Raw genomic sequence first — 21605 nt, forward strand, 5'->3', positions numbered from 1 at the left:
GAGAGTGAACAAGCCAGATTGCTCCCTGGATCACATTGCTCTGCTCCCCGTGCTCTGCTCTTTGGGGCTTGCATCACTCAGGCAGTCAATGACCAAAAGCAATCTCTGAGAGAGGATGCATGAGACCAGATTATTGCAGCAGTGACCTGCAGCACGCTCAGGTCTAGCAGGATGCACACAGTCCGTGTGAAGGTTGTTGGGAAGGGCAAACGCTCACTTTTCTCCTGCCCTATAAGTAGGCATTTGTGGGGAGTTGGTTAAGGACTGTTTGGGGAAAAATAAGTATGTGCATCTCCCTCCAGTAACAAAGCCCAGGGCTGGGAAGAATCATTTCTATCAGGAAGAAGAAACTTCTAGAGCACATAGCAATCAAGAGAGATACTGCTTCTCTTTGCCAAGGGGTGAGAGCACTTGGATTGCAAAAGCTGCTTGGACTGTTAGTTTACATTTATTTCATATTTCAGACTTAATGCCTTATTGTACATTGGACTCTGATAGTCCACAGAGATATTTTCAGTATTTAAGAGGAACAAGTCATACTTCAAATCTGGTCTTCTTTTGACAAACAGGGGCTAGATCTGAACCCTGTCATTGCCACTTTCTTGACTCTTCATTTGAAATGTAACTTTTATTCCTACCATGCATAACAGGTTTGGGTAACTGGACTGAAGTATTTACCCAAAGACAGCCCTGGATAGGAGGTACCTGGATAGGAAGGAAACCTGCCCTGCAGTTACACACTCAGAACCTGTGGCTTATTTCTTCTGCAGTGGAAGATGCAGATGCCACAGTCACAGCCCTTTACAGCACAGCTCTGCAGCACCGCACAGGGCACTTCTCTGATAAGTGCAAGGCAAAAACCTGCTGTTCTGTTGCTTCAGAAGGTGTTTATGAGAGTACATCACCAAGGACATTTTTGTGCCTCTGTCTCTCACCCCTAAGTTCTCTGACAGGTAGAAAACAAAGTGCTTTGGAATGGTAGGACATTCAGCATTTTAAATATCCGTGCTTACTGCTTGTTTTAACAGACAGTTAAAGTTTTCAATCCCTACCTCAGCCAAAGACTCTACCACCCCTATAAAAACCCCAAACACATATAGTTCTCCAAGATTACTATACTGCTGCCTTTAATCACAATCCTTGAATGACTTCCAAATAAAATTAATATGTATTATAAATCCCTCTCATTGGGTCTGCTTTAGGAACTGGAGAGCTGAGAGCCAGTAAACTGTCTGCCTGTATTAATACAAGGTGACAAGTAGAATTTCCCTTCGTATGATGTTTGGTGGTGATTTTCAGGGTCTAGCTGTCAACCTGCTACAGTTTTAAAAAGGTCACCTTAACTATTCACCTATGGGCAGATCTTCAATAGACAAAACACTATTAAGAATGAAGCGACTTTTCAAAATACATCCACCTAGAAAGCTATATAGATAATTCTGCTTACGAAAAGACACCTTTCAGAATGAAACCAGATGTTTTGATATATTCCCTGATACCATGGTGTTAAACTAAAAGTAGCAGTAGTGATACTGGATCTTCTGACTATCACAGTGAATTTATTTTAAGCTGACAACAACTCTGTAGTTGAGCAGTTGGTCAGGTATCTGCCAATAAACACTGAATTTGTAATGGCAGTCACATTATGAATCCACTAGCTCTGCTGTGGTATGTTAATGTTGCATGAAATATTGTACAGACAAACAATAAGAGAGCAGAGAAATCTATAAACTGGTATTTTTTCAAAACAGTTTTTGACATAACACCAATGTCTCTACCACACAAGCAGCCAGAATGCAGCAATATCCTGCCAATCTTCAAGGTTTCTCCATCCACTGCTCTTATACACCACATTCCTGGGAGGAATTTTTGGCACTTCTCATCACATTTTATTGCTGTTTCTCCTGCCAGTCTCATTAATTTATTTTCCTTGCTTCACCACTGGACTGAGGATGCATTCTTGTCCTGAGCTCCTTCTCACTGCGCTGCCACATATGCATGAACTGTTGGTGGGTTGTGCCCAGATGTAGAAGCAGGGACTTCAAGTGAGCTCCCCTCTGAGCCACCATCAATGTGTACATGCAGCGAGGATGTTAGAGGTTAAGCAGAAGCTGTTTTGGGGTAGAATACAAAATAATGTTTCCCCACTCTTAGTCTAGACTAGATAATTTCCCATCTCAGCTGCTTTTATTAGATCACATGGACTTGGTATCAGAGTTCGCAGGAAAAAAAATACCTTTATGCAGACATGTGCCTGTGAAGTCTAAACTTGGGAGGCACAGGGTTTCTGCAGTGCCTACTGGAAAGCAATAGCTGGCCTGTGGCTACATTACATTAATGTAAATGAGTAGGAATAATTTTTAAGAAACCAGACTCAGGTTTGCTTTACTGAGAGTAGGTTTTTGTTCCACTAGGTCACAGAAAGACTAAACCCTTAACAAGTCACATTGCTATTTCATTACTATTTTAGTAGCTCAGTCCTGCCCACCCACTACTGACTTCCAACTACTTGAAGAACCTTTGAGACCAGATCACTTTCCAAATTTTGCAACAATACAAGACTAGCTCAGGCATCTGAGGATCCAAAATTGGTTGTGTTATCTTTGTCAAGTTGTAACACAAAAATATATTTTTAGACTTCATGGAAATGAGAGAGAGGAAAAAAGTAATAATTTAATCTATAACCAAACTTACTGTTAAGAGTTCTGTACATTCTGTAACATCTATTTCTAGTACACATTTACAAATACCCAGAAGAAAAGATATAAGAAAAGAAATAAGTAGGAAAATTAAGTAGCTTTCTGGCAGCTGAAGTTCTGCCACCTGTCATATTTTGTCAACAAAACAGATTCTATCATTTCAATACAAACATTCCTCAAATCCTTTGTTCTGTAAATAATTTTTTTTTTTTTTTTTTTTAGCAAAATAAACAGAAATGTAAGCCAAAAGACAATTAGCATTTCTGAGTTGTAAAATCTGGACACTTTATTTCAAAGTTATGATTTTATACTCCCTATTTTACTTTCTGTGATTCTTTCCACACTTTCATAATCAGCTTTTGTGATGTATTTACTCATTATACATCACAATCCTCTCATTTTGCTTGACAGAACAGGAGCTTTTGAGTGACATTTGTGTTAGCTGAAACAGGCATATGCCTTTTTGTTCACACCATTCATGTTATTAACAAGCCTGAATTTATGTTCCTGCGGGAATGAAGTGATGTCTCCAGAAAAAAAAAAAAAGACCACACACACAAAATACCCTAACCAAAAAACCCAATGACCTAAAACTTTCAAACCTTGCAAGCTTACTAACTTCTACACAGCTTGTCTGAGTACATTTCACCTGCATATAACTTGTTTAGGTTTTTTTGTTTGTTTTTAAGAAACCTCTCAATTGCAAAGAGGAGAGAAGGTAAAAAATGATACAGCCAAAATGAAAATTGTCGTGTGTATCTAGATTCATCAAAACAAAGCCATCTTCTTATGCTTATAGATGACGTTAGTTACACTTAATTTTACAAACAAAAGCAAATATGTAAGAAATAAAGCCCGTCTTGATCTTACACCAGAAACTCCCTCCTATTACTGCTTGTGTCTAAACCTGTGAATGAAACAGAGCTTCCTGCTTTTGTCAATCTATCTCAGCACAGAAAACATCTTGACATTTCTCAGATATTTATGATTTCTCTACTGTCTCTCAATCTAAAATATTTCTTTTATTATTTTTTTATTATTTTTGTGTCATCTTGCCCTTGTATAATTATTTTCTAGATAATTCTGACCTGACAATAAACCCCTCTTTTTTATATTGAATGCGAGGAGTGAATTACCAAGTTTGCCTAGTGAGATCCAGAAAATAGTAGTCAATTTTGACATGTGAAGCTGTCCAGAGCCAATTTACAGCAGTGAATGGAAATCAGGATTCAACTACAGGAGCCAACCTGATTCCTCAGCCAGAGAACTTGCCACCAAAAGCAATTATGGAACGTTTACTACAGTGTTCAAAAATACTGCTCTGGCTTCAGCTACAGGGTTTACTGGAAGCCTGGGAAAGTTATTTTATATTTTTTTTTAGAAGGAAGAACACTGTTAAATGCAGAACTGTCTTTCCTCTGTCCCCAAATTTTATGGTTTCTACTCACTTCTCTTCTTGAAGAAAGAAAAAAACTCCTGCCTTTAAGAAGATGAGAACATAAAAGCCAACTTTTTCTATACACAAAATTGTTAAAGTGCAGTTAATTTGTAACTTATATAAGAAATAATTAATTTTATTGAAACAAATAGAGTTGCCATTTCTCAGTCTTTTTACAATAGGTTTTCTGATTTTATTTTAATCAGTGGAAAATTGATTTTGAATATACAAGTAATTTAAATGTCCAGAAATTTTTTATCTCCTTCCTCAAATCACAATATTTTCATCAAGATTAATGAGTGAAGTCCCAGCTCTCCTATAATACACACTCCTTCTGGTACCGAGGGACTGGGAAGGTTATTTCTTCCCAAGAGTATCATCAAAACAACAAAACCAACAAACTCTCCTTTCTAGAGATCTGCCTGCCATCCAGCAACACTGCTAGCCCAGTGATACTGTCAGGACAAAGTCTCTAGATATTAAATTTGTCAGAAAAGCATTAATTAAAGGTGGAACAAGTGGAACATTACATTTAAATGTAATTCTGTTGCAGAATCATTGGTTCATTTTCATTTTGATAGCACTATGAGAAAACCAACTGTTAAGCACATTAGATTTTCCCTAGTGCTCAAACTCCTGCATTTTTCCTAAAAGCAGAAATTAAGCACCAAAATCAAGCACTACTCTCATACATAAAAAAATACCAGTCAGTGATTCTGCTATCAATAGTGAGAATGATAAACTAAATCAACAAAGAACAAGTGACTCAAAACTGACCTTAAGCCAAACCTAGATGCTGGTAGGACTGCCATCCTGTTCTACTCTCTTACTCTGCTCGAAGTCAGACAGGAAGCTGTGGCTATTATGGGTGCCTGAGCAGCACCCTTCCTTCAGGAAATGTCAGCCTCTTTACTTTGTCTGGTGCAATTACCTCAGCATTTAAACAAAAGGTCCTGGTTTCTAATTTAGATACATCCTATCCAGCATTACTCTTGGTTTATACAATTATATTTCTCTTAACCTCATCAAAGAACATTATAAAGGTTAAATAACATAGATAAAGCAAGCTTAACATGAAAAAGCACAGGTCTGAAATCTACAATCAGTTTCAAGATCTAGGGATATACTTTAGAATCTGGAGCTTGATTTATAAGGCTGCAGATGACTGAGACTTGGCTTTTAAAAGTAATCAGCACAGCATAATGTGTTCAAAGCACAGCTCCTATTGACTTTTGCTGCAGCTGTGAGTCCTCAGCACCTCGGAATATCTCAGATGAGTCAGCCAGGAACCAAGAATTCCATCACTAGTGACCACCCATGAAAAGTCTGTGCAAATCACTTGCTCAGAATCAATTAATAAAACCACTGGCAAGAAGAGATTACAACCCAATTCTCTGAACAGTGTTCATGAGATGATCTTCCCCACAGTCCCCATTTTAGTATCTTCCTGTTTCTTTGACAAATAAATAGATTCTGTATATGCAGGCTCCCTCACTACACAACCCTGATGCATCCCTAGACAACAGGAAACAAATCCAGTCTTTTAATAGCAGCAGGAGATTATGGTGTAATTAAAGTGCTTACCACAACAAACACATACAAAAGCACTGAATGCAGACCGAAGCGACAAACATTAATTTGACATTTTCTATTTATTTTTTTTTAACTTTTCAAGTAAAATATTTAATTTAATGGATTCCAAAAACTAAAGCTGAAATAACTAATTCCATCACAAAGAAACTCATGTAACAAAAGTGTAACCCCCAGACTTCTGCATTGATGTGTAACTGGAACAGCAGCAGTTAAAACAGTGAAACCTTGTGCAGTCTAATACTTAATCGCTGTGTGGCCCCTGGCTCACTACCAGTAATCTCAGGTGTTATCACCAAATACTCCTCCCTTTCTCAGACTTACAGCGCTTTTATCAAACTGTCTTGACTGCCTTTGCTCCCAGTCTTTTTCATAGTATGTTTTGCTGTTTCCTTATTTGACTTCTTTTCTCAAAATTTTCCATACTGGGCCCAGCTAGCCTTTATTCTCTGAACTATCTGTCTCAAACCACAACCCAGCCCTTAGAACTAGCAATTAACCAAGAATTTCTTTTACACAATCTGAAGATCCTTCAGGGAAGCAGTGCCCAGTTGCAGCACTGGTGCCAGTGGCTGCTGCTCTGGCAGCCCAGGAGCCTTCCTACCCCTGGGCACCACACCACGAGCACGTACACTGCAGAGCAGACAGCAGCAGGAGGGCCAGCCTTTGGGGGCTGCCTACTTTCAGTTAGTCAACCTTTTACAAAACATAAAGATAGAAGTAGTAGTTCCTGCACTGTAGTGTTAAGGTGCACAGAATTCTCAGACAGAAGCTGTCTGAGAATGAGTATCCTAAAATATAGCCTGGTTCACAGTGATTAATAAATAAATAAGAAGATTCAGTCTGAGCAGACAAACAGCATAAAAACTCAATTCTAAAGAAGGGATACAGAAAAGTGTAGTGAGGTGAGGAGAAGATTAATAGAGAGTTACTGATCACTCTCCAGTACTGGGAGGTATCAAACGAACCTGGCAGGCAGCATGTTGAAGCAATACTGTTTGAAGCACTACAGACAGGGCTAGCAAGGCCATTAGTCCCAGTGCCCCACATTTGCAAGTGCAGGGAAGCTGTTCTTTCCCTGGCATAAACCCAGACACTAAGGACTGAGAACAGGCAGACAGTGCCAGAGCTCAGATCCATTCAACCCAATGGTCCGAGCCAACAACAGCCCCACGCTGAGTGCAACCCAATTTGTGGAAAGTGTGTTTCTCACAACACCCTTCCAAGCTCCCACGTGCTGCAGGGTTGGGGGTCTCGCAGGCATGGCTGGTAGCTTTGGAGTTAACAGGTCTCTGCTACAACTTGGCTTTCCCGTCCTTATGGGCTGAGCTGCCATGCAGTCTGATAGGCACAGGCTGTGAGGTTGTAATCAGGTCTGATCAGAGAAACAGATTCTTTGGTGACTTTGTCTCCTACCAGTTTGTAGGTCATCCCTCCCTCCCTATATCACTCAAAGGTCGAGTTCATTCTACCTGCACACTACGTTCCCTATTTATCTTGCATGCATTTGCTCTCATCCTTTCTAAATAAATGCAAACTTCTCCTTTTACTGTAGTGGCTGTTCCAATGCAGAGAAATGACTGTACTGTTCATTTACCAGCAAACCATCAAGCCATAATTGTTTTGGTATTTCTTTTTCAGTAAAAGCCTCCAGGTGCTTAATGACTTTCATTTTAATCCAAGTATTCATGCAAAACTTTTCTGTGCTTATTCTCATGAGTTTCTCTGTAGCATACACTGTTGATTTCTCCTCCAAAAAACCAAAAGATAACTACTTTGTAAGCAGAGAATCTTTCATAACATACAACACACAGTCCGTTTTCCTCAGCTTCAATTTCTTGTAACTTATTTTTCCTCAGTCATTTTGGCTGTTGATGTCAGCTCCCCACTGAACAAGAAGATTTATTAAAAAATGAATTGCATTCTGTTCATTCTAGCTACCTATTTCATGAAATTATGAAAAAGCAAGGCTACATTTCTAGCTTTCCTGAATTCCTTTATTTAATAATCAACATTCTTGCAACAAGGGCCTTCAGGATAACGTACCTCAGGGAGAGGTGTAATAGTGTAACACAACAGACTTGGAAGTCACATGTGGCAGTGAACAGCAGCAAGTGAAAATTGGAGATGCTTGTTTTATGTTTCATGACAAGTGAGTTGCCTGTTTTGTGATAGGTTTTTTTTGTTTCAATTAAAACAAATTTAGGTCTGGTTGGCAGCTTTGTCAGAGAAGGTTCTGCCTATTCATGTTAATGAAGAAAGGCAAGAAGGCTGAGTAAAAAAATCTTTAATTAATACCGAAACACAGAGTGAAATGTAGGTCACTCTTACTAACCATGTTGGGAGCACCAGCTGTGTGTTTCTGCAGAACAGTTTGTCAGTCAAGGGTTCTTACCAGATCAAATATTGAGTTATGGGGAAATACAAGAATGAGGAAGCTGCCACTGAAAGCAAGTAATAACCAAGCAAATGAACTTGGAAATGTCCCAAGTGGAACTGAGGAAGGTGCAGCATTTTAATGCTACCATATAAATATTAAGAATGGACTAGTGTCTATAGGGGGAAATGTATTTTAGTAGAATGGGCATTTACAACAGTAGGTAGAAACAGTTGAATAAAAAATACACCATCTCAGGTAAAATCCTCTAGGATTCTGTGTAATATCAACCCAGCTGTGCAGTTTGTCAGTACCCCATATTTCATAGGAAGACTCATTTCTAGTAAGAGTTAGCTCTCTCAAGGAGGATAAGGATCCCAGTATCCCAGGATTAGAGTCCAGAAAGTAGTGTTCAGGCAGTACCACTGCATAGCCACCTTTTATACAGAAGGACTGACTAAATGCCAGCCACAAGGTTTAAATCCAAACCCAACAGCACATCTGTGTGACAGCCAGAGGTGCGGGTTACAGCGTGTACAGAGAATTTACTTGGCCCCCTTGCTATAGCACCACAGCAAAACAGAATTATTCTGCCTTTCATATAAAATCCAAAGATAGTGATTATTCCATGTGAAGCTGGAATGAGACTAGCTTCTTCCATCTTTCCAGAAACATTTTTATATCTGACCACATTCTTTACTCTATCTGAGAATATGCAGTACTTTGCCCTTGGATATAAGATAAATTGCTCTTTTTTGCCAGTACTTTTAAAAATGAAAACACCATTTTACCAGTAGGAAAAACTATATAAGTGATGTCACCCACTAAGACTTATTCTGATAGGACTACTTAGATTTCTTAATATATATATTCCATAAAAATAAAATCATCACAGGATTGATTCCCACAGAAAATGAACAATAAATGTTTTTGTGACAATTACACTCAGGAGTTCTGCAGAACTACTCCCACCTGCAGTGCCTATGAATTACAAAGGGTATGCGCCAGATTAGAGTGGTTTGAGAAGTTTATCTACAGACACAGACTCAAATAAGTAGTGCCTAAAATGCAAGAACTCTGACAGATATGAATAATTAGATGGTGTGCTACAAGCTTTATCTGGTGTTCTATGGGTCTAAGAAGGTTTAGAACCTTCAGGTTATGAAAGTTTCTGAAAATGTTATATGCATCTTGACTTGCTACTTCATTGTCTAGCTTAAAGGCTCTCCAAGACTTCCTCCACTTTCTGCTCTCCTAAGATCTTACAAGTTGCTTTTACTTCAAGTCACAGGTTTGTGGGCTGGAGTAACCAAAATGGAGGTAAGACTTGGACACTCAGACACTCACAACAAAGGTGAACATTTTCACTTGCTTTCTCACACAGAGGTGCACTGCTGTCAGGAGACTGCCACAGCACACCAGGCTCAGTCTTCCTGCAGATGCTGCTCTTTGAGTGACCCTGGCATGGAACCAAAAAGATAATCTGCTAGCAGTTTCAACACTACAAAATAAAATTGTACAATTATCCGAGCCCAATCTTAATTTGTAAGTCTGGACCAATTTCATCTTCTGACACTTATTATTGAACCATTCCAACCACTCCTGAAAATTTGTAATCCAACAGAATTCAAAATGGGACTAAACATTAAATATTCTTAGTATGCCAAACACAGCTTGTATTTTCAGAATCATTCTAGCTGACTTTCATGCACAGAAAAACACGCATTACATGCATATTTTGTGTGCCACAATATACTGGACATGAACACAATAAACACTTCCTGAACTTTGTCAGCAGGTGAGTAAGCAGGTAATAGGCATTGAGAACAGCTTGCATAAGACTTAATATTTCTTATAAACATTTTTCATGCACTAGGTACATTCTCAACAATGTTAAGATGTTGTTTTTTCTTTGCATTTACAGGGCTTTTTAAAAATTTTCATTATTTCTAATATAACTTTTCTGTGGAGATGCACAATCAAGCATAAGCTAACTGTAAACTGTTGTGCTGAGATAGCAATCCAAACAAGTGTGAGGTGATAAAGTGACTCATAAAGTGACTTAGAGGGGTAGTGGGGTAGAGCAGATCACCAGCAAACAAAATAACACATCACCTTCATTGGCTATAACTGTCGCACTCCAGACATATCATAGTGGGCCAGGCTACATGTGAGCAGCTCAGGGCATGCCTTATCCTAGTGAATTTTGCTAGGTAGCAGCACTTCTACTGCAGCAAGAAGCTGAATGAGTCTAGTGGCTACAAAAATATTTGAATCCATACTATGTAGACTATTAAAGGCTGATTGGATATCTCTGTATGACAAGCACCTAATGAAGAAAATAATTGATCTGCATTCCTCATGGACTGATCAAAAGCAACTTATTTCAGGACCACAGTGGTATGAAGTCATGGACACAAAAAGAGCTTGTAACAATTTCATAAAGGTAATAAAGCCAAACAAGACTGTAAAACCAGCATCTGCTTTCACAACATTAAAAAGTCATAAAAAAAGAAGTGTTAAAGAATTGGGAATATAAAAATGTGGCAGACAAGAAATAGAAGGTAAAATGAACAGGGACAATGTGTTCTGATGTCATACTTCACTACAAATGCATCATACCAAGCTAACAAGAAATCCCTCCAGGGATTTCTGTGAGACTGTTTCTTTTTCCTGACTATAGAACTGCAATACTGGGTTTATGAGATGTATACACAATCTGAACATCATATGGCAAGAACTTCACCTTGATTTGGGGTAAGGCAATTTCAACCTGATAACTGCTCACAACAGTTTTCAAAACACATCTATCTTCCACACAGAAGGCTGTGACATAGGCTAAAAAAAGAGAGCCATGGAAAAGAATGGTGCATTACTTTGGCACTTACATTTCCCAGATGTCCTCTGGTAGGTTAGCTGGGATCTCAGTTAAGCCCCTTCCTCGACAATCCACTACATTGTTGCTGCAGGTGCAGGCAGATGGGCAAGCGATGGAACTGGCACTGCATGATGGAGGTTCAGACTGGGGACCTGAGACATGATGAAAACATTAAACCTTAGCTTTCAGAAATGACTGCCTGAGATTTAACAACAAAATACATCAGCCTCTGAGTTTCTCAGATCCTTTTACTATATTAAGTAATAATTTATTTGGATTCAGTGAATATAATGTGCTACAAATCAATTGCAGAGAAAATGTGTAAAAGATTACTGTATTCTTACTCGTACTCAGTCTCCACTCTATCAATCTCTTTCCTTCTTGAACACTTTTTTAGTCCCCTCCATGATCAGCCATATCAATTTATTTAAATATTTAAAAAATAAGCCTTAAGATCTAGCAGTATTTCCAAAAGTTATCTTTGCTTAGAAGTTTCCATTACACAAACAGTCCTTGAATATTTTCACACACTGAAATAGTCATCAACGATGACTTGTGTTTTTGAAATGAGGTAACCTGTTATGACATAAAGACTGGAAATATAAAGCTATTTTTTTTTTCAAGATTAGACAATGCAGTTAATGGAAACACAAAAAGAATTTAGAAAAATGTAAGTTCAAACTTTCAAATCCTTCCTTAATATAGTAATTCCACTGAAAGACAAGAAGGTACTTCCAGAGCAAAGCTCCATCATGAGGGCACTGCTCTATACTCATTCTAATGAATTCATTAGATTCAGGTTTAATTGTAATTAAGTTTTTTGAAATTAACAATTATGTCAGTTTTACTCAAAGAGTTACGATTCTTACATTTAAATTTTGGTATATACATACACTTAAACACAGATAAATTTGTTTTGCTACACTAATTGAGGTTATGAAGATGTAGCAGTTATTGACTTGTTTATGATGAGTCATATTTCCAACACAAGAAACCTCAAGTATCTTTTTGACCAGAGGGCTGATTGTGAAGGTTTGTATTGTCAAGAAGTGACAAAATCATAATACAAACAGGGAAAAAAAAGGGTATTTTTCTAGATTACAGTAGATTATAATCACAAAAATTATTTGGTCTTTTGTTGGAAAAATTAAAACATCATAGTTGTCAAATCACAAAAAAAATTTAATTGTTGGGGTTTGTCTTGTAAAAGATGCATGACTGTTGATGATTGACTTTCATAAATTATAAATGCAGTGACAAAAAGTCCAAAAACATTTGTATCAATCTGCAATCAAATATCATTACAACAATTAAACTTTTATAACAATTATACATTTTCTCTCTTAATTTATGCCTACATACTCTCTGGTTTGGCCCTTAACTATGCACAGCAAAGTCAGCTCATATAGGCTGTTCCTATTTTCAAAGACTTGTAAACAGCAACAAAAAGTCAACATCAGAAAGACATTCAGTGGCACCTCTAAGCATAATTTTGAAAGGCAGATACAGATTGAAAAGATGTCAGCTGAATACTACAGGCTGACTTTACACTTGCAGAGGGAGCCCTCCTGCTCTTCCTCCTGGAAAGCAAAAAACAATTACTGCAAAATCATGCCTTCCATTACAAAAGGTATTGAATTCTGCTGTGAATTAATTTCTCTTTGTCTGAATTTCCCTTATTTTAAGCAAGTGGTAAGCCCCTTTAAATATTATTTTGTAGCCAGAGATGACAGAACTGCTTTATATTAAAGTATACTGTTGAATTTCAGGATAAGATCACCATTTCAACTTTGTATGAAATGTTGCCAAAACAAAGTATTGGGTTTGAATTATTTTTTATTGAGTCATCAACTGACGTTCTGTCAGGACAGCAGGAGAAAAATGTGGGTTTCATAGGACTGTGTTTTAAATACAACTTTTATTGATGCTAATCAGAGCTGTGAGTAAGTGTATTTTGGCAGTCTAGACCTCAGAACTCCAATTCAGGCACCCAGAAATTAGATTTTGGGATGTAATGACCATCTTGAAAAAAATGGATCTCACAGGACATTTGTGGCATGGGTAGGAATCAAATTCCTTCTTTATGAGAGTGGGCAGCTGTTTTTATCATGAGATGATCCTAATGATCCTTTCTCTTTGCTAAAATATCTTGTTTTGTATATAGTTCAGCTTCCAGCTTCTGTGACAGTTGCAGGTAAGGAGCTGACGAGCAAGAAACTTCTATCTCAACACAGAGCTGGTTTCAGTACTTGAGCAACTTCACTCTACAGAATCAACTGGGCAAAAAACTACAGTAAAAAAATAATTCAGTAATGTAATTACAATCTAAATACTAGTGTATATGGCCCAAGGAATCAAATTCATATTTATCAGGCAACCTGAAGTTTGGCTTGTTACAGTTTCAAAATCTTACTAGACATTGTCTTAACATAATCTATACACAGGACCATGTGTGTAACACAGTATTTTAAGTTCTAGATATTTGAATTAAACAAACAAAAAAGTCTTCACTAATTGTACATGTACAACAGGCAGGACAAGCAGCTCCTGGGTCTGTCTTGTGGCTATAGGGATGCAGGGCAGACATAACATCATTGTGAATTAACAGAACTCCTTCAAAATTAATAGAACTGTGCAACATATCACCATCAGCACTGCCAGCTCTGTCTTTCACAGAGTCTAAGCTTTCTGTAAGATTTTAGCTGTGACTACTTCCAAAAGTAGTTTATATTCCCTCAAAATGCACACAGGCCTTCTTTGCATAAGAACAACAGGTTTGTACATACAACCTGAGCACATACGTTTTACATTTTCTCCTTGTCTGCCTACCTTGTGGTGCCGCGGCCATAACAAAACGAAGAGTGAGGGAAGTGCAAACGAGCTATTGTAAGCTTTTAGGTACAGGCAGAAATTACCAAACTGGGAAGAAACACTTCAGAGCAGCCCCAGCTCTCTGGGAGGCGAGAAGAAAGCTGGCAGCAAGGTCAGATCTACCATCACACATCTGATGTGCTTTCTGAAGAGGCTTTGCAGCAAAGGGAAAACGTATTTTGCAGTTACAAGTCTGCAACATATTGCTGTGGGTTAGAGAAGCAGTAATACACTCCCTTTTCATTAGGGCACAAAATCAAAAAACTGACATATTCCCAGTTGGATTCTGTTCCTGATTCTGCTGCATCTAAATCAACAGTAGAAGACTCAGTGGAACTCAGCTCATCACTCCCCATTTTGTGTGACACAGAATTGCAAGGTGCTCCCCACTAAAGGAATGGTTTGAAAGGAGATAGTTATATAAAGCACTCTAAACAGAGAGAGAAGACAGAAACACCAGCCTTACTTGCACAAAAAGCAGGTAGCAGCAGCAATAAGGTGAAAATTAATATCACACTACAGTTGAATATCATGGAACTTTTTGAGCAACTTTTTGAATGGAAAGGCCAAAATGTCAATCAGGCCATCGTTTTTGCTGCCCACTAAGCCCTTTGAATCACCTCCAAACAGAAACCTGATATATAATAGACCAAAGCCAGTAAGAGCCCTTTTATTTATCCTCAATTCAGACCAAAAATTCTATTCAGACATGTGATTTTCCACTACAAACAAGGAACTTTTAGATAAACAGAGTTTTGATTCATGGCTAGTGAGGAAAACAATCAGTTAGATAACCAGTGAGGTGTATGACATCAATATATTTAGGGAAAGCAATACAATATCTTCATTCTTAAAGCAGATGCAACAGAACTGGGATGAAAAAAAAATAACAGCTCACACTGAACGTAAAAGTAAAGAAAGAGGCTGTGTTTGAGCAGATTATTTTCCACGTGTAATGAGAGATCAGTTTTCTAATTTCACTTAAAATAGTATAGAAAAAGGACTATTTATAAATACTTAATCTCTCATTATATCTTGAATTCTCCTTGTTCCCCACAATACCTGGTGTTCCTCCCACCTTTGACTGACATTTTCTGCTTAGAATAAATATACTTTTGGTTCCAGGCTGAATACAGCCTTTTATATTCAGTGAATTTTTTTTCTCCTTCATGAAAAAAGCAGATTTAGACTGTAGATTTCTGAAGTCTTCAATGAAATAAAAAGTTTTTGTGCCTAAATTGCTATCATTATTATAAAATACTTTTATTTATGTTTTCCTTGCAAAGAATAAAATATATTACGCATGCATGCTCAACAGGCATCTAGCACATATTCCATCAGCTCTCACACAGTCAACTGTTAAGGTAAAGTTTTCTGAATAATGCTATAAACAGAACTGCAAATCTGATTTGGATGTAACCGCTTCAACTGAGTGATGATTTATTGTTAGACACATAGCAGGTCTAAAGAATTAAAGCACGAAACAGTTCAAGAGATTTTAATCAGTATAATGTTTGTATAGTTGTGAAGAGCTGGCATGGAAAGGACAGCTCAAGAAAACAAGTCTAAGTAGACTATGGAAATTAAAGTTCTTAAAATTTGGGTATGATTTTCTAAGGTATGCAGAGTATAGACTTACAAATGGATCAAGGCCTGCAAGGCAATACAGCCTCTAAAGAAGGATAGTTGAAATTTAAAAATTAATTTTCCTTTTGCTGCCAATACTTCTTCAAAAGACAAAGGAAATGCAAAAGTATTCCAGGGTTCCTGTTTGCATTCTCTGTAAGTTCACTCAACTCCTTACAGCATGGATGCAACAAAATGGGTGCTGGCCATAGAGAAGCCAGCTGCATTTATGTTATTTCCCTTCTGAAGTTGTTCTTACTATGTGTCATCACTTGCCATTTCAGATTTTTTGTTATGCAGCAGCACTAGTTCACCATGTTAATTACATTCTTCTTTAAGAGATAAAAATCATCAACTCTCTCATGCATTTTGCTATTGAAAAAACAACAGTAACAAAATGTGGAAGCCAGGATAGAATCATGATTAACAAAATTTACTGTGCTTTTTGGGCCTGATGTAATGAATGGCAGCCTCGATGATTAGGGTAGTTAATATCTGGCATGTGATTAGCCTGCACAGCTTAATTGCTACAGTTTCAGACCCGGGGTTAGGGAGATAGAGGAGACAGGGGAGAGCCTTAGGACCCAGCAGTTTACATAGGAAATTAAGTGCTTTTGTCAAATAACCATCTCATTGGTTTCTAGCCTTTTAAGAGTAGCAAATAGACGGATATTACAATTAGAATAGAATCGTTATGGTGTATAAAGGGACATCTTAAATGACACAGGCATTTAAAATACATTTTGCAGTGACTAAATAAACTAAATAATCTCATTTGCACTGGCACCCAATTACAGCACTCTAAGTAGTGTGCTTTATTACCTCCTCACCTATCCAATTATCTTTGCAGCAGCTCTTTTCCACCAGCAAAATATAAGTTATTTGTAAAATATATTAATGGATTTTAATAAAAATCTGACAGGATTTACCACTTAAAAATCTGTGGTGACTTTAAATCATTCTTTTGATGAATAATTTAAATCATTTCACAGCAGACATGAAATTATTGATCAATAAACAAAACAGTACAAGTATCAGGAATCTGTGGATATATTATGACCTTTTATGGTTTAATGAGATAATCCATTGAAATGTCTTACAATGCTGGGATGTCTGAAATCAATTACTACAACAGGAGTGACAGCTTTCACTAGATTCCCAGTAATTCAATCTCAAAAAGATACCTAACAAAGATACATTCATCCCAATATTAAAACACACTTGAGTGTGCACAGTCCTTCAGAGAAACATGGACAAAGCAATCATAACTATCTGCAAAGTTAACACTCCTTATTGATGGCAAATATGCCACTAATGGAGTAAATTCTGTACAAATGTGTTTATTCCACAGGAAAGTGCAGAAAATGGTTTATGCAAATATTTCACTCTATGGTTGTTCAACAGCTTTTGCTGAGCACAGCATTAAGTATTTATGATTAGTGACTTGAGCCCCTGATTGATGCTGTTAATACCATCAAGATCATGGTATGCAAAAAGTTGCTAGTACTGAATATTCATTAATTGCTTCAAGTTCAGTGTTTTGCTGAACATTCCTAAACAGTAGATTTATCTGTTAAAAATTCACAGCACATGAGCACAACTATTCTGTAGGCAAAGCCAACACCAACTGGTTTGCAAACAAATATTGAGGAATGAAAAAGGAAATATCCAATTGCAGTGAAAGGAAGGTCTGGCTTAATGAACAAAGCCTACTTTATTCTACTAAAACCTACTCTGCCTGCTTCATCAGTAAAGTAACATCACTAAAATCAGACCTCACTTCACGTTGTCTTATCCTTAAGCAGTAATATTGCAATGATTTAATCAACAGTAATAGCCCTGAAATAGCATGGAATAGCTTTTAACAAAATGGACAAAAGTATAACAAAGATGCAGGCTCACCTGTAACAACTGAGGTCTAATAGGTAAATCTGGTCTTCTGAAGGATTAATAAACAGAACCTCTGAGACAACTTGAGTCATTGCAAAACTATGACAAAGTTGTTTTTCTCTCAGGAAAATTCATTCTATGTAGGTTTTCTATTGGAGGGACTGAAAAGGTAGAGCTTGAATGTCTCCCTATGCCCTGTGCCCATGCTGAGCCTTTCTTTGAATGTCTTTCTCCAGCCTTGGCAACAAAGGCATTTTCTCCTAAAAGTATCTCTAAGTTGACTTTCTGATTATTGCACTGTAAGGACAGCCATTAGTGTGTATTTGGTTTTCTGGGTTTGTATAATATTTACTCTTCCAAAAAAGGCTAAAAAAATTTAAAAGGCTAGTACAATGTCTTAAAAGAGGTATATCTGCAGATAAAATTACATCTGTGCAGGTTAATCTCATTACAGCCAATTCTGCATTTTGTATCAGCACTCTGGAAGGTGCATATGAAATGACATTTAAAAATAGGTCCAGAAATAACACAGTGAGCTTATAAATATATTCAAGCATAAAAATGATGAGGAAGACAAATTATTTAAGTGAAAGGATATCACATGTACAAGGTTAAATGATAGATAAGGGGCACGATCAATTGTAAGCCTATGAAGGGAGTTTAGTACTGGAATGGCCTTCTAAACAGGTTATCCATTAAAAAACCTGAACTGGGAAGGTGTAGTTTAAGACTATGCTTGGAATCCCTGGGGTTTAATTTGCTGATATTTGAAAAGAAGTTTCAAACATGACTTGATTTTGTTTGCTGCACGTTTGTCTTTGCTTCTGCCCTCCTCTGCACCCGCCGCTCCCATGTCCTGTCACAGCTAACAGGACCTTCCCTGCTCAGAGCAGCAGTTGCTCTCTGCAGGAAGAGGAGGAAGATGGGATTCACTTCAGTCAGAAGCATTACAGATTGACACAGCTATGGGGATGTCAAGCAGAATGCAACATTTCTCCTCAAAATGACAGCCGAGGGGTCCAGCCAGGTCATGAGCTCACCCAGTGGCCAGATGTAGAGTGAGGAAACACTTTTTTCCAGGTGAGTGGGAAATGACTGAAGAGTAAGGCATTGTCCCCTTCCCAGAGCTACCTTGGAATTCCTTGGACCAAATTCTTTGGCCTTTGGGACACGTCAGGAAACACAGGGCACCAGTGACCTTTCTTGCCTTTGTCCTGTGACAGGCCGAGGTTGCTGCCCTTGTTCTTTTGTGAGAGACCTCTGGTACAGCCAAGCTCCTTATGGCATCCGGAATTTACAGAATACAATTGACAGACTTCTGACCTTAACACACTTGCCTGCGATTAGAAGGAATTAATTCAATGGGCCAGGAGATCCTTCCAGTTCTGGCAGGGAGTGTGGGCGAGGCGCTGGCAGGAGAGGCGCGAGCTGCCCCGTGAGCCACCGCCGGCGCCAGCCGCTTCCCGCCGGTTCCCGCAGCTCCACAGCCACAGAGGCCAGTGCTGCTGCCTCTGTGAGAACGTATTTGAGGAAGGGCAAAATGGTGCCAGGCAGTAAGGACTGAGGAAAATAGTGTGCGAAACAGCCTGCCAGCAGCAAAGGCAGAGGGGTAAGGAGGGGGTGGAGGTGCTGGAGCAGATCTTGTTTTCTCCCCACGCTGCTGAGGAGGGGGAGTGAGAGCAGCTGGGTGGGCAGCTGGCCACGGTCCACCCACCACAGTTTTACTGCAACTATATAACATCAGTAAACTTAATTGTCAATAAAACAGAAATTCACTTGAACCTGGCATTGAATATATGCAAGTTTGTCCTTGCCACCCATTCAATTGTGGAATTCTGCAGTCATTTTATAAGCAGCTGTATGTTTTGTTTAATTACTGCTATTAACTGAGTATCCATAAATGTGTTGCCAATCACATACATGTATTGAACCAGAAAAGTCTACGGATTTCATAAAAAGGCTTGGTCACATTCTCAAAGTCAACCCTGTTCCTTTGTATTTAACACCACTGCTCTCCTGTGACCATTAAAACTAGTGGCGATTTGCAGCACTTCTCTGTATGGGATGAACTGCATGGAGGGAAACCACTTTGCTCCCTCAGGAGCAATTGCTGCTGCCCAGAAATAGCAAAGTCTACATCATTAGTAAATAGTCCTCCCCCCTCTTTGGTTTCCAGGGAGCACCAATCTTCCCTGCGGGCAGTACCTCCACATCCCATGTTGAAAGCAGCAGACCTGCTGCTGGTTATGCAGATATACCATTGCACAGTCTTTTAAATAGGAGCAGATGGGGAAACTCCTCTTGCCACACACTTCTCCTTTGGCATCTTCTGAATGTTCTCATTAAGATACTAAGCTTGAGGAGTGCTATTTTATTAGTTACTCATTGTTGGTTTTCTCCTCAACAATATGCTATGAAATTCCTAGGAGAAAAACAGAGCAAGACAATCTACCGGGTTCTGTGGTCTGGGCCACAGAGTAACAGTTATGTTTTAAGACTGTTTGACCTCACTTCAACAAATAAATCTGCTTCCTCATTAGGGCTTCCAGTCTGCATTAAGCAGCAGGAAGCTAACACACTTTCCTCTTCATTATACCTCAGCTGCAGTCTCACCATATGAATCAGAAACTCTAGATCTTCAACTGAGATTCAGAACAACCCACTATTACCTTAAAATCAGTATTGGTTTATTTAAGCAGAAAGCACTAGCTACATGGCTCTGGCAATGATTTCTCTCATGCATCAATTTCAGACTGAATTTTTAGCTTATTTAATCCAAATTATTATTATATTGACTTCTTCAGGTTTTTGCAGGTCCTCTGAATGGGAATTAAGGACCAAAAACCAGGGAAGATGGTTTCTAGTGAAAAAGAGAATTATATGTGGTGATCCTACTTCCTTCTGTACAATCCTTGTTTTGCTATTAAAGAAAACTATCTTAGATAAATACTTAAAAATCACATAATTTTACACTTCAATATTTCTGAATTTTATATTGCAAGACAAATCAGCTCCAAATTAATGTTGGTATTTTAGAACCTGGTGCTTTTTACAAGAGAAAAGCATGAATTCCTTAACTGTTAGAAATATCAATCTCTGGTCTATTCTAAGAAATCTCATCCAAACTTCATACTCCTTTGGAAACACAGTCCACTGTAAAATACCTAAAACTACTGGCTGAAACTATAAAAAATCTGTATCAACCTGCACCTTCAGGGTCAACACCGAGTCCTAACATACCACCTCAGAATCAGCAGCAACAGTACAAGAGAAAAATCAGTTGCCTCCCACCACACTCTGCCTGCTTACCCTCCAGACAGTCTCCTCTGCAAGGCACCAGTTGAGAAATGATGACCCTAGAACTGTTCTGACAGCAGCTACCTGAGGGCAGTGGTGGCTGAAGTATGCTACACATCACAGTACGAAGTACAGTGCTCCCAAAAGTATCTGATCTACTTAGAGATACACAGTTAAGATGCATATTTATTTTCTTGTGTGTATACTTTGTAAAACAGTGTGAAAAAATGGGGCCACTCGGTGGGTCCTGCACAGAGCACTGAAGAGACCAAGGTGCTGCTGATGGTGTAACTTCATGAACTCAGCTGTTTCAGTTTGCAAAGCTTCACAGCCGCAGTAATGCGGGTGAGAAAACACATTATGACTTCACATAACTGATCAACATGTAGATTAATTTCAACTTCAGTAAGTAAAAAGCAGGTAGAACTAAAATCCAAGTGTCATAATTAAACTTATATGAGAGGAAAATGAAATAAAGTTCTCTTAAAGAGGTCAGAGGACAAGGGACAGACAAGTAGAGGGAGTGTGTGTGTTTTAGGGGAAACAGAATTGGAGAAAGAGAAGCTGGTTCCACAGTGAAATTTCATGGGAAAGAAGCTGGATTTGATGCAAGCAAAGACTGAAAGGTTCTAAGAGGTAAGGAGCATAAACCAGCAGCCCCAGATTCTAGCTAAGGGAATATGAAAATAAACAGTTCCCAAGGGTCAGAATGCAGGTAGCATTTCAAGCGATACTAAGTATTTGCTTTAGTGTACTATTCCTTTCATCACAGCAGCAGAGCAGTGAGCTGCAAGGCTATGGGGGATAGAGGAGAGGCACCTCATGCTAGGACTGGGACGCCAACAGGAGCACTCTGGTGCCACACATTTTCTCCTTCTACGACGACTGTCTCAGCAAGCACATCGGTCAGTATGCAACTGTGCAGGAGGAAGTCTGCTT

The 21605-nt window shown here is 38.5% G+C and overlaps 1 protein-coding gene across 3 annotated transcripts in view; it reads right to left on the minus strand.

The window, feature by feature from the left end:
* Window positions 1-21605, minus strand: part of SLIT3 (slit guidance ligand 3) — a 481507-nt gene that overhangs the window by 162042 nt on the left and 297860 nt on the right. For all 3 annotated transcript variants that reach the window (XM_051631304.1, XM_051631303.1, XM_051631305.1), the window contains one exon: window positions 10993-11134. In XM_051631304.1, the coding sequence (XP_051487264.1) occupies window positions 10993-11134 (142 nt within the window). The remainder of the gene's footprint in view (window positions 1-10992; window positions 11135-21605) is intronic.

The sequence above is a fragment of the Apus apus genome, chromosome 13 (assembly GCF_020740795.1).
Source record: "Apus apus isolate bApuApu2 chromosome 13, bApuApu2.pri.cur, whole genome shotgun sequence".
Taxonomy (NCBI): domain Eukaryota; kingdom Metazoa; phylum Chordata; class Aves; order Apodiformes; family Apodidae; genus Apus; species Apus apus.